We start from the raw sequence: 12,945 nt of genomic DNA, 5'->3' as shown, positions 1-12,945 counted from the left end.
AAATACGCATAGAGGAAGTAGAATGGAACCTATTACCATGAAAGTCATAAATCCCTAAGTAAAAGGAAGTCGTAAATGGAAGATACTCAGTTGGGAGGGGCAGCAGCTCGTCTAGGGGATGTTCTGCTTGAATTTGGGGTAGCCCTGAACGGGAGGCCCAGGAGAGGCACAGAGGCCTTGAGTCTGTGGGCCTCCTTTCTGTTGAGCAGGGCCCCCTCCCTCTCTGAGGACCGCACCTTGGACCCTGCTGCCCGTTAACCTGTTCAGAGCCTTGACAGGCCAAAAAGGCCTGTGAGACTTGGGGGTCCTGGGCATTCCTTGAGAGGGCTCATATGCTGCTCTTGGCCTTCTCCGTTCCTCCAGTGTTTCTCACGCCTCCCTCCTTCGTGCATGGGGGAGGGCGGGGGGGCAGGGTGCTCCTTGCAGCAGTCCTGAGGGTGCGAGGTGAGAGGTAAGAGGTGCAGCAGGGATTGCCTCACCCTGGCCTGACTCTGGGAAGCTCCATTTCCCACAGAGGGGCTGTAGGGCCAGGCCAGAGACTCTAGAATCCTAACTATGAAGTGCTTCCTATTGTGAGGAACTACAAGGAAAGATCCCTTGGCAGACTATTACAAGACGCCTCACATCTAGGCAGTGGAAGGAGGACAGTGGTGTGTCACTGAGGTGAGCCTGGGAGCGGCAGCTCTGTCCTCAGGGCTGCTCCCCTCCCCACCCCCAGCCCTCAGTGCACCAACTTGCTCAGTCTCGAGCCTGCTGCTTTGGCCTCAGCTGTTAATCCTCTCAGGTGGGTAAGTGGGACAGTGGGGGAGGGGGACTCCACAGCTCCCACTCTGGCCCCAGCCCCATCAGCTCTAGGAAACAGAGCAGAGCCTGGGCTTTGGCCTTGGCAGAATAGCACAGATCAGTGACTGGGGAGAGTGGGTCCGCCAGTGGAAGGAGAGGCTGTGATTTCTTAACCTTGATGGAAAAGGGGGAAAGCCACATCTTACCAAACTCTTCCGCTGCATCATAGAGAATTTAATTACGTTTGGACATTTGAATAAGAACCAGATGTGGTTCTAGCCCGTCAGGCCAGCAGCGTTCAAGGAGCAGCGTCTCTCCTGTGTCTGCAGGCCCCGGTGCTGTCTTGGGGCCCTGGAGGGCAGCTCGGGAAGACCCCGCCTGGGCGCTTGGTGGGGTCTTCTGAGTTTTGAGGCTGGACTTTAGGAGATAGGCAGGTCCAGGCCAGCTGCCAGACACCTGGCTCCGCGGGAGAATTTCCAAGCCCTGCCCCCTCCTCATAGCCATGCTGAGTGGGCATGTTTGTGGGGCCCTCGTGAGCACCCGCAGCCACCCCACATGCAGATGCACCCACAAAGAAGTCACGTTGCAGCACCTGGCTGGGCATTCTCTACCACCGAAGACATGTCGCTGTGCTGCCTGACCCTGAGTCGACCTCACATGGCATCTGCCGGGGCTCTGCCCTTGGTGTCGTGCCGAGGACCTGGAGCTAGGAGGGCATTTCAGGCCCCCTGGGTGAGGAGCACTTCTCCAGGGGCCTCAGCCTGCTGAAACACCAGCGATGGCAACGCTGATTTTCTAACCAGGACCCCACTGCAATAATAGTGGTCTCTCACACGTCTTCGGTGTGTGTTCTGCTGCTTAAAGCCCCATCACGTCGTTTTTTCTTTCGAGCCTCGCACCTGCAGTGAGGTTGCCTGAGCAGCCCCTCCCCTCCTGCCTGACAGATGATGAAGCAGATGAGAAGTGAAGTGACTTGTCCAGGTCATTCAGCACGTCTGGGGCAGAACTGGGGCTGGAGGAAGCTCAGCCTCCTACTCCAGGAGCCCTCCTTCTTGCCAAGGGAGTTTCAGCTCAGGCCTGCTCCTACGTCGGGCTGATCTTAAGCATAGCTTCAGCCAGATTTATCAAATACCTCAAAACCAGGGAAATGTGAGCCAGGTCAGCTCAGCCTTTGCTGTCCCCATGCGTAATGTGTTGTGGCAGGACATGCTCTGCCTTGGTCAGGATTTAAAGTTATACTAATAGAGTGGCACTGAGAGGGTCACTGCACATGGGGGGCTGGTCGAGGTGGTCTGGGAGGGGGATCCTGTGATCTTCTCCTTTGAAGCCAAGACTTGGGAGGGCTTGGGTAATGTGGGCTTCCTGGGAGTAGGGTGTGGCAGCATTTCTGGTTCCAGTCTTTCTCTGCCTGGGATTAGTGCCGTGTCACGGCCGTTACAGGAGGGACTTGGGGAAAGGCTCCAGCCCCCAGCCAGCACACCTTCTGGCTAAGACCCCACCTCCCATCATTGCTCATCAGCTGTTCAAAGGCTATGAAGGAATCTGGGGCTGGGCTGTGAGCTGCTCCACCTGGAACTCAAATGCACTGCTTCCCCCCAACACACACACACAGACACACACACACACACACAGCCGGCTCCAGGGAGAGGGGGTGGAGGATGTGGTAAGAGAGGCCTTTTGAATGCTGACCCTCCGTCCTGAGTCCTCCTCATTCCTCAGGCCTCCCTCCCTCCCCACCTCTTTTCTACTTTTATTCTCCCTTCCCTAACATTCCGGCCTACTCATCTCCTGTTATCACGCCCCTGTCTGAAGGAAGATCTGAGGTCTTCCCTGGGTCTTAGGTCTCCCCTGCAAACCCTGAGGTTATTAGGCACATGCACGGCCCCAGTGCCAAGGGAAGCAGTTCATGGTATCCTGAGCCAGGAGCGCCAGATCTTTATCCTCAATGTTTGGAACTGGGGAATGGAGGGCAGGGTAGGCCATGTGATCTTGGTCTCATTCTGTGACATTCTGGGTCTCAGTACCTGTGGGGGTCAGGAACAAGAGCTGGGCTAGGAGGATCAAAGCACATTTGTGGGAGCCCTGTGAGTTGAAAGAGACTCCAGCCAGGAAAGAAGGCACATGCCTACCCAGGGGCTGCGGGCCTCAGGCCGACGGCTGGAGCTCTCAGGAATGCCAGGCTGCATGTGTGGGGTAAGATCACTAGCAGTTGTGTGGCGTCAGTGGGCCAGGGCTCTGTGCTCAGACATAGGCGTTAAGCCCAGAGATAACCAGGCCAGAGTTAGCCCTGCTGCTCATCTACTCCTGAATTCCATCGGCCCAACCCGGATTCCTATTATCTGACCGCAGAGGAGCCTTTTCATCCTCAGCCCCTCAGCTTCGAGAAGCTGCCCTCCTTCCTTCCACAAGCATGCCTGGGAAGGGAACAAAAATCCCTGCTAGAGGAAAAAGGTGGTCCCTTCTCAGTCTCCCCCTGCCCCCATCCTCCATAGACCTCTGTGCTGGACAAAGAGGATGCCTGGTCTGTCAGCATCTCTGCAACCCAGCTCTGCAGCCTCAGGGAGGGGCCTGAGGGTGAGAAGAGCCACCACTGAAGGGTGGAGCTAGGAGAGGGGCGGGAAGAGGGAAGGTGTAGGGGAGCAGCCCAGCCTAGAAGGTGGGCGTGTCTGAGTGTGGAGACTAGCAGGGCCTCCCTACAGGCTGCCTCCTTTAACTGCTGCCCTTTTAACCTCCTGGAAAGTGCCCTGGGGTAGAGGCTGGCTCCCACCCGGAGTGTGGCCTTTGACAGGGCTCTGGGTTTCTAGAAGCATTCTCAGCCAACTCCATCTCTGTCTCCCTGAACAGACCTCTGCTTCCCTCAGCCATACTCTGCAGGAGAGAGCAGTAGTTTCCATGCCCAGGACTGGTGTAAGACAAGCAGCCCATAGCTGTGTCCACCTCCTAGTTGGCTTCTGGGCCGTCTCTCTGATTTCCAGCAGGAAACTGCCAATCCTGCTGAGCCCCGCAGGATGCAGTCAAGCCCCCGTCTCCTTAGCCCTTCTCTCTCAGTTTGCCCTGTTGGTCCCAGGCCCTGTTGGCATGCCCCTTGCTCATAAAGTTGATTGCTCAGGGCAGACCCCATTTGGATCCATTTGCTAAACTTGCAGCAGTCCTGTGGTCCCCTGGTCTCCTCTCCATATATCCCGTCCAGGTAAGATGCTGAAACCCTAACCTCCCAGTCAGATGACTTCCTGCTCCACCGACCTCATTCTCCAGCCAAGAACTGTCACGGCAGAAAGGGATTAGAGCTGTTTCTGTTTGCAGATCTCCCCTGAGCCACGCACTGGGCAAAATAGGGCAGTTTGGCTGTGTGTTCTGTGCTCTGGAGCCACCTACTTCCCTGGGGTACCACTGAGCCCATCGCAGGCCAGGGGCTTAACCACAGGCCCTGCTTATGGGGGGGGGGGGGGGAACTGGGAGGTAGATGCAAGAGGGAAAAATCGATGCATGTCAACAGGGTTGGAAATTTATTTTCCAGCTTGGAAGAGGGTATTTACAAAGAGGCAAAGAGGGAAATGAAAAGCTGTAAACACATATCTGCCATCTTCCTCCGTGGGCCATTTCTTGATTAAAAAAAAGAATCCTTCCCAAGCTCCAGTGGAGGGCGAGCTGGTGGGGGCCTGGATGGCAGAGACACCTGCTGGGGAGGGAAGATGGAGAAGGACCCTGAGGTCCCACAGATAGTCAGAATCACTAATACAATTGCACCAATAATAGTAACTCACATTTGATGACTGGAAGCTTTAAGCACTCTGTGATGCACTCTACATGCATTACTTAATTTATTTCTAACAACCACACTATGAAACAGACATTGTTATCCTTATGGCAGGAAACTGAGGCACAGAGCTGTTGAATAACTTGCCCAAAGTCTCCCAGGTGGCAGGGGGCCTGGGTTCTTAACCGCTTCCCTGAACTGCCCCCACAACCTGGGCAGACCCCTTGCCTCCCCTGTCTCAGGTCCTGGAGGCTGCAGGTGGGGTTGGGGGGAGCATTCTCCCTTCTCACTACCAGAAGTGAGCAGGCTGTGGGTGCAGGGTAAGACTGGCCCTGAGGTCTAATCCTGCTCCCACTAGGCTGCTTGAGTGGTTAGCTTGGGACTGGGGTGTGCAGCTGCAGCCAGGGCCCAATAAAAGTGCTCTGTTAATCCTTTAATGAGCAGCATCATGAGGCTCTAAGTGTATGGAGCAGGGCTGGCTGGAGCATCTGAGCACCAGCAGGGCTGGGCGTAGATGCTGCTCCTTTTGTGGTGGGGGAAGTGCCAGGGCTTCCTGGAGGCTGAACCAGGGGTCCCAGGCATCCTCTTTCCAAACACACACACACATATCACTGCCCTCATCGACCCTGCTACGTCCCAGAAATGGCCCTCCGCTGAATCCTGAGACTTGGGATCTCCCCAGTGCCCCCCCTCCCCCGAGAAGCCTTATGGGCGTCCCTCAGTGTCTCTAATTGGCCATCTGCCCCCACTGCCATCCAGCCTAGAAGAGGCCTGGAGAAGGTCAAGCCCAAAGTAGGACTTCACTCCTGACCCTCTGCTGAGGTCCCTTGCCCACCTGGGCTTCCCCAGCTCTCTCCAAGGCTCCTTAGCCCCTGTGTCATCAGCATTTCAGCCGCTCCCCAAGGAATGGGGGAACCGAGACCATGGCACTTAGTAAAGTGACTGATATATGGAAAGAGGTCTCTGCCCAGTCTGTCCTCAGAAGTCTCTGCCTTACCAGGCATAGGGTGGCCTCAAGGGAAAGAAGGGTCTGTACCCAGGGGAGAGGACAGCCCCGGGGAGAACCTTGAAAGTGAAGCAGCCTTGGGAACTAGCACTCCAGAAGGAAAGGCCACAGAGAGGGGCATCCTCATGCCCTGCCCCCGATGCCATCTCTGGCGCTGTGTGAGAGAGTCCTGGTCTGCCTCCATCCTCGGCCTCTCCCCCAGGTGGAGCTCTGAACTGCTCATCAGCACCCACCCACAGCTCCCAGGAGCCAATCTCTGCTGGTCCACCTTTGCAAAGGAGCCATAGTATCCCGCTGTGGGATGAGGGGGCAGGGGTGGTGGAGGAGTGAACTACCACAGAGAAGCTCCCTCATTCTGCAAGGCCCAGCCCAGGAGTGGGGTGTTATCTGTGGGCAGCCATGCTCCTACCTCCTCCCTGGGAGCTGGGTCTCCCTTGGTGTACATGCCCAGGTAACCAGAGTTGCTTCTCCCTAACAAGGTCAGCCACCTTGCTGCCCCCTCTGACACCTTTGAATTTTGTAAGGCTCCATATAGAGTGGGGGCAACAGGAGGATTGAGCTTTCTCTTTCCTGCACTTATTTCATAAGAACTGGGGCTCCTCCCTTTCAGTTCTTGCTCATTCCAAGTCCCTGTGGCTTGCCCATCCCGGTACCTGGCATAGAGGGGCATCTGTGTGTACCAGGCCCATTTTCCAACAAGAGCCAGCAGGAATGGGTGGACACAGCCAGTGGTGGGTTTTGGGAGCTGGTCTTGATGCTGGAGTTGTCGACATCTCCATCCTGGGGCCTGCACCAGCACCAGTTCTGTCTCAGGGGGACTACATACCCAGGGCCAGTGGCTTCCTACTCTTTCTTGATTTTGCGATTTGCAAGATGGGGAGACCAGCATCCACCTCCCAGGCTGCCAGAGTCACTGGAGAATGTGAGGTCACAATGAGATTATCTTGTCTGAGTCCAGCCACTGATGTGGGAGCTCCTCCTCGTTCCCCACCTTGTTTTGAGGCCTGGAGAACAGCCTCTGCTAGTGCTAGCTTTTCCCCACCGGCCAGAATCTATATACTTATCCTACGGGGCGCTGCTAGGGAGGCTTTCTTAGTCCCCACCACAGAGCCCCCGGCTCGCTCTCCTGCAGCCCTGGCAGGTTGCTGGTGGACGTTCCCCATAAGTCCCCCTCAGCTACAGGAGACTGCCCAGACCTGGGGGTCTTGAGTGTGGGGGAGGAGGCGGGCAGCCAGAAGCTGGGCCACTGAATCAAAACATCTGGAGGCATCCCTGAAAACTCTACAGCCTGTCTGTGTCTCCGCGCCCTCTCCCAGCAACCCACCTGCATGGGGCGCCATCCGGCACTGCATGGGCCAGAGGCCCCTTCTCCCCCCTTCCCGTAGCTGCTCGCCATGCTCTGTGTGCGGCCCCTCTCCCCCCACCCCCACGCTGAAGAGGGTCTCGGCTCTGTCACAACAGTTCCATCTCTAGAACCCCCAAGACTGATTGGTCCCCACCCCCCTACACACGCATGTCACTGTCCTTGGCTGCAGAATTTTGCTGCAAGCTTGCCCCGCCCCCCAGTGTGACGCCTCCACACCTCCTATGCCCTCTCCACCTGCTTGCGGAGATCAGTGTACTTCTCAATCATTGTCCATATCTTTTCCAAAAAGATTCCTCAATGCTTTTCTTTTCAAAAGGGAAAAAAAAAGGAAAAAAAAAACAATGCCAACAGCCCAGCGTCCGTGAGCAACCCAACAGTAACAAAGCGTGTGTTCGGGATGGAGGAAGGTAAGGCCACCCATTTCCATTTGCCGCTTGCTCCTAGGGCTGGGCGGCTGGGGTGACTCGAAGGGGGGAATGTGTGTGCACCCCTCCTCCACTTCCATTTCTATACACGCTCATGGTTCTGTCTCAGTGAGGAGAGGAGAGAAGGGCTTTGACAGAAGGCATGTAGAAAAGTGTCCAGGACCAGCTAGGCCCCTGGTTCTTTTACTAGTAGTCCATGCTGAGGAAGAAGCCCCATCTCCCCTTACCACATCATTCATTCCTTCACTCATTCATTCATTCAGGGAATAGCTTTTGAGCACCCGCTGTTTTCCAGACTCTGTGCTTGGCACTAGGGATACAGAGATAAGGCACAACGCTGGCCCCTGAGGGACTCTTCACCGGGATGGAGGGGATGGATGGATGGGGACACACGTGTGAGCAGACAGTACACAGTGTTAGAGGGCCGGGGGCGGGAATCAGTACAGGGCACAGCAGGGCCTGACCAGGGTGGCAGGATGGGCTCACGGAGGAGTGGACACTCGTGCTAAGCTTTGGAAGATGAGCAGGCATTCCGGGGGCTGAGAGAGCCTGGGAAGGGCTTTTCATTCAGAGGGAATTGCATGAGCCCAGCCCAGAGGCCTGAAGCAGCCTGGAGAGATCCAAAGACTGCACAAGTTCATTACTTTGGTTCAATATCAGGTGACATTAGTGAGATGGGGTCAGAGGGGCAGGTCACTGAAGGCCACTTCATAGTATTGAGGCATTTAGACCTTATCCTGAGGACCATTAGGAGTCAGTGACGGTTTTTAAGCAGAGGAAAAGCAAGATGAGGTTTGTGCTGTAGACAGACCACTCTGGCTTTGGTAGGGGCATGGATCGGAGAGGGGGGTCTGGAGGTCAGGAGACCTGTAGGAAGCTCTTAAAATTATCCAGGCAGGAAGGGCAGGCCTAACCAGGCAGTGGCAGTGGAAATGGAGAGGAAGAGGCTGGGGGAGGTGTAGGGGAGATAAACTCAGCAGGGCCTAGTCATCCTGGGCTACGGGGGCAAGGGAGAAGCCTGCCATTCCCATCTTACCTCGGGCCTAACTGGTGAAGAAAAAGTAGGAGTGGGGCAGCTCAGGCTATACCTGGCCCCCAAGAGCAGCAAACTCATCTTCCCTTTAGCAATTGTCCCTGCATTGTCGCATGATGGGATGAGGTGCATCCACTCAGACTCATGCGGTGGGGTCGCTGGGGCTGATGAGGGGGTTGCTGTGGGCCTGTGCCGAGGGGCAGTGGGGCTGCCACGCTTGGTCCCGGGCTCTGGTCTCCTCAGCTTCCTTGGCACTAAGGATGTGTTTGCACTTTGCATCAAGAAGGTTGGGCCTGTCCCCCAGCTCTGGAAAGGAGCCATCCTTCCCTAAACTAGTGGCCTTTCCTGCTCCTTCATCTAGGGCTTTCTTCCTTGGGCCTGGTGTCCAGATCTTAAGGAAGCCCCTGCTTTTCTTGCTCCTGCCAATGCTCCTCTTTCCTGCCCTCCTGGCCCTGCTGTCAGCGCCCCCTAGTGCCAGGACGGCCATGCATGAGGGCAAGGGCCTCTCTGGAAGCCAGTGGGACCTCAGAGATTTCCCACAACCTCCTTGGCTGGCTTGTGAGGAAAGAAGGGAATTGAAGGAGCTTTCTTGGAGTCTGGAGCTTCTGTATAGAAATCGCAGGGTCTATTCTTTGCTTTCCCATCCTCTCCCACTCTTGGTGCAACGGCCTGTACTCTCAAATTAGGCTGAGACTGAAGAATGAGCAGGAAGAAGAGAGCCCATGCCACAACCTTGTTTTCTGTCCATATTTAGATAACTCTTGACTTATCCCAGGGTCAGACCCGACAGGGCAGCCCATGTGTCTTGGAGATCAGGGGCCATCGTCAGGCCGGCAGCTTGTGTTCACAGCCCTCTCCTTCCACTGTCTCCTCGCTGCTGAGAGATTCCAGTGTCCTTTCAGCCTGGGCTCAGTCCCCAGATATAGCTGGTGCAGCCTGAGGGCCCCTCATGCCTGGGCCCAGGTGCCTTCTCCCAATCCACACACAGCACAGACTCCCCCAATCCATTCTGTGACTGCTGCTACTGGGCAGCCTCAGTGCTTTGGGGGTGACCTACAGGGAGTGAGGGTCAGTGGTTAGTCCCTGGCTGGCTGGTGATGGCCAGCCCGGGATTAAAGGCCATGATCCATTCCCTAACCAAAGCCAGCTGTGCTGCATGTGTATGGTGGCAGGGAGCCTGGGAGCCGGTGCAGGCTGGAGATAAAGGTCTCAAGCCAGACCAGAGAAGTGTAACATTCGAGCACACCTTGTTGTTTCAAATGACTGCTGTGAGGTCCTGAGCTCCTGAGGCGGACAGGCAAGACCCCCTGAGTTCCAGGCAGGAGGACTTGGAGAAGGAGAGGTTGCAGGTCACCACATCTTGGCTTGGGGCAGACTCCTAGAGTCTGCCCTGGGATTTGTGTGCCCACATCTCAGAGCCCACTATGAGGGACTGAAAGGGGATAGTAACTGGCCATTTCAAAAACTAAGAAGTAATTCCTTCGTCCCTGCATTCAGCATGCAAGGAAGTCTATTCCCAACCCACCTACCCTAGTGACTGTCTTGGGTCAAGAGATGGTGGGCAATTAAGTAAGATGCCTACAGCTGCATGAGATGGGGCCAGGTGCTGTATCCAAGATGGCAGCATGGCTGTGCCGGGGCCAGGGAAGGGGTGAAGGAGGGAGTGGGAGCCTCCCTGCCTGCTTCCCAGGTTGACTCTGAGCATGTACGTTCTGGGGGGCCTCTAGGAGACTTGGAGGCTAAGAGGAAGGGAGAAAGGAGGACTCTAGGCAAGCAGGGACCTCCTCTCCTTTGGAATAGGCTCCACTCAAACCAGGCATTCCCTCCTGCAGAGAAACAGGACACTTTCCAGGAGGTGCCAAAGATGAACCGGGGCCTGGCCAGCAGGTGGATTGTGTGGGTGAGAGTGAGTGAGCAAGTGAGTGGCTAAGCCAGGGTCGAAGCTGCAGGGCAGGTGAGGCAGGGGAGGACAGGTAGGGACAGTTCAGGCAGGGAAGCTGAGGCCCTCCCTGTGTCCTGGCTCCTCCCCTCCTGCCTGACCTGTAAATCCAGGACAGCAGCCACTTGTGGAGTTGGGGGAGCATGCTGACTGAGCACGAGAATGTGTGCAGATGTGGGCATGTGCCCCACGTATGATAGTGTGATCCAGACAAATCATCAGGGTGGCCATACTTTGGGCCTTAAGGTGTTCCCACAATGAGGGAACAACTGGAGCCTGCCAGCAAAGGGAGCATCTCCCTTTGGCTGAGCCTCCCTGTGACCCGAGCTGCCACCTGGCCCATCTGGGGAGCACGTGGGGATCCCCCTGCAGAAGGATGTAAATGGACCCAGATTGGTGCCTCAAGGAAGGCAGCTTGGCCCAGGGTGTGCCCCTGCTCCCCAGAACGCACTCTGACCAGGCCTGGCCATCTCCTCTGTCTTACAGAACTACAGCGAGAGGGAAGCATCGAGACTCTGAGTAACAGCTCAGGTTCCACCAGCGGCAGCATCCCAAGAAATTTTGATGGCTACAGATCTCCGCTGCCCACCAATGAGAGTCAGCCCCTCAGCCTCTTCCCTACCGGCTTCCCATAGGTACCAGCAACCTGCTTCTGATTGGCTGGCCCACTCACCTGCTGGAGGGAGGGGGAGAAGCCCCCCTCTGGTCCTCCACTTCAGTCTCTGCTCCTCTTTCACCACCGTCTTCCCCAAGCTTAGTGACAACAGCCACCCACCCTCCCTGGATTGAGAAGAGACCCTTCTCCAAAGCACCTCGGCGCACTCTGAACTCTGCCCCCCATCAGCAGGGCTGTGGCTGAGAGAGACTCTGCAGAAGCTCCGTCCCCTCCTCCGTTTGCACATTATGTCCTGCATTGGATCCGCTTTTGTATTTTCTAACCACACCCACAGGGGTCCTGGGTGAGGAGAGTGTGGATGGCCTGGCTGGGCATTTTGACCCTGAGTGGACAGCCCCAGCCCACTCCTGGCTGTGGGGCACATGGCCCAGCTTCCCTTGGCCAGCCTCCCTCCAGCATGGAGTGAACTGAGGCCCAGAGCATGAGGGAAGGAGGAGGGAAGGAGAAGCCCCCCTTCCTCTTCTCTTTCCCCTTTGGCTCCTGGGAAGGATTTGTCTTTCTTGTCTGTAAGCCCTTTACCCTGGTTCTGTGCTGTTCAGTGAAGGAAACTGTGGTTACTGAGGCCCTGTCAAAAAGTGCACGTCTTGTCCAATAAATCACGCTGCGATTGGTGTCCATCCCTGAGTTGCTGGGGTCAGGGTCCTTTCCAAGCACTGAGCAGAGTCCTGTGGGCCTGACCATGTGTCCCTGCTCCCACCACCGCGTGCCCCGACACGTGCAGCTGAGGGGGGAGTCAGTGAGGGGGTAGAAGGAGAATGTTTGCTCTGGAATTTGGGTGGGGCCTGATTTAAATCCATTCTCCAACCTTCTTGCCTGTTACCAGAGCCAGTGAGTTCTGGGGGCGCCACAGGCCTGGACTCTCCCTGGCTGTGGCAGTCAGGGCCAGTCAAGTCCTTGGCATGTGCTGGTGGGCTACTGTGGGACAAAAGCCTGCTGAAGACTCTGGCCTTCTCTTTGGGACAGGCACCTTGTAACTGCCTCTTTCTTCAAACTCAGAAGGTGGAAGCGTGATCAGGTGAAGGTGGGTCTCTCATGAATCCTGGCTGGAACCTTGGATGACAAGTTCCTGATTTTGTTCCCTACCCTCCTCCCAATTCTGGACCTAAAGTGAATGGAAGGAAGGAGACAGGAGCAGGGGGAGCAAAAATGAGTGTTGAGTAGGAAGGAGACTAATGCTAGCCATATCCCCCTTCCCTGAGCCCTAGGGGAGGCCTGGGACGATTGAAGGAAACCACTGAGCCAGGTGTGGTTTGGGGTGAAGTTTAATGTAACAGCTGCGGAAGACTTGCATTCACAAACAAGCAGAACTTCCCATCCACCCGTCCAGCTGGAGCTGGGGCAGCTCCTGGGGCACCTGCCCCCTTCACGTGCACCCATCGAACCTGGCACATGAGAGAGAAGAGATTTAATCTTCAGTTCCCTCCACCCAATCAATTGGGCATGTTGGGAGAAGGGAGACCTGAATCACATTAGGCTCTGTAGGCTGAGTAGATGGCCCCGCATAGGGTGGCTAAAGCCAGTCCCTCCTGCCTGGAAACCTGCAGGGTAAAAAGTCACATGCCAGAGTGAGGCATGCTGGGAACATAAGGGGTCCTGGGCACAGACAGTGGGGGCTGTGGGATGAGCAACAACTTTTCTCCATTTTGGCTGAATTGGAGACATTGATGTGCCCAGCACAGCCCCTACCTGCAGCCAGAGCAGTTTCAGTCAAAAAGGGACAGGGAAGGGAGTGCCACCAGGCTGCCTATACACAGTGCCCATGACCTGGCTCCTGGGGATGGATTCAGAGCTCTAAGAAAGGTGAGCCCCTCTGAACCCACACTAGGGCACATGGATGGGGCAAAGATGGAGAGCCAGGACCTTTCTCCAACCATGCAGGGAACCGGCTGGCAGCTTAGAGTCAGGAGTCCTCCCTGGCTCAGCCCTTTCCCTCCAGGGGGTGCAAAACAGCTGTGGCCTC

At 56.1% G+C, this 12,945-nt stretch overlaps 1 protein-coding gene and 1 long non-coding RNA gene across 21 annotated transcripts in view; one reads left to right on the top strand and one right to left on the bottom strand.

Annotated features, from left to right (window-relative positions):
* BCAS3 (BCAS3 microtubule associated cell migration factor) overlaps nucleotides 1-11,602 on the top strand; it is a 569,320-nt gene extending 557,718 nt beyond the window's left edge. For 12 of the 20 annotated variants that reach the window (XM_070562375.1, XM_070562371.1, XM_070562370.1 and 9 more), the window contains one exon: nucleotides 10,796-11,602. In XM_070562375.1, coding sequence (XP_070418476.1) covers nucleotides 10,796-10,944 — 149 coding nt within the window. In that variant the 3' untranslated portion in view covers nucleotides 10,945-11,602. Of the gene's footprint in view, nucleotides 1-7,228; nucleotides 7,320-10,795 lie in introns of all 20 variants that reach the window. The other 8 variants (XM_070562376.1, XM_070562372.1, XM_070562374.1 and 5 more) reach the window with 1 other exon arrangement.
* Nucleotides 1-12,945, bottom strand: part of LOC139074082 (uncharacterized) — a 67,061-nt gene that overhangs the window by 47,890 nt on the left and 6,226 nt on the right. The window lies entirely within an intron of this gene.

This window comes from Equus przewalskii, chromosome 10 (genome assembly GCF_037783145.1).
Source record: "Equus przewalskii isolate Varuska chromosome 10, EquPr2, whole genome shotgun sequence".
Lineage (NCBI taxonomy): Eukaryota > Metazoa > Chordata > Mammalia > Perissodactyla > Equidae > Equus > Equus przewalskii.
This window is presented reverse-complemented; position numbering and strand designations above follow the sequence as displayed.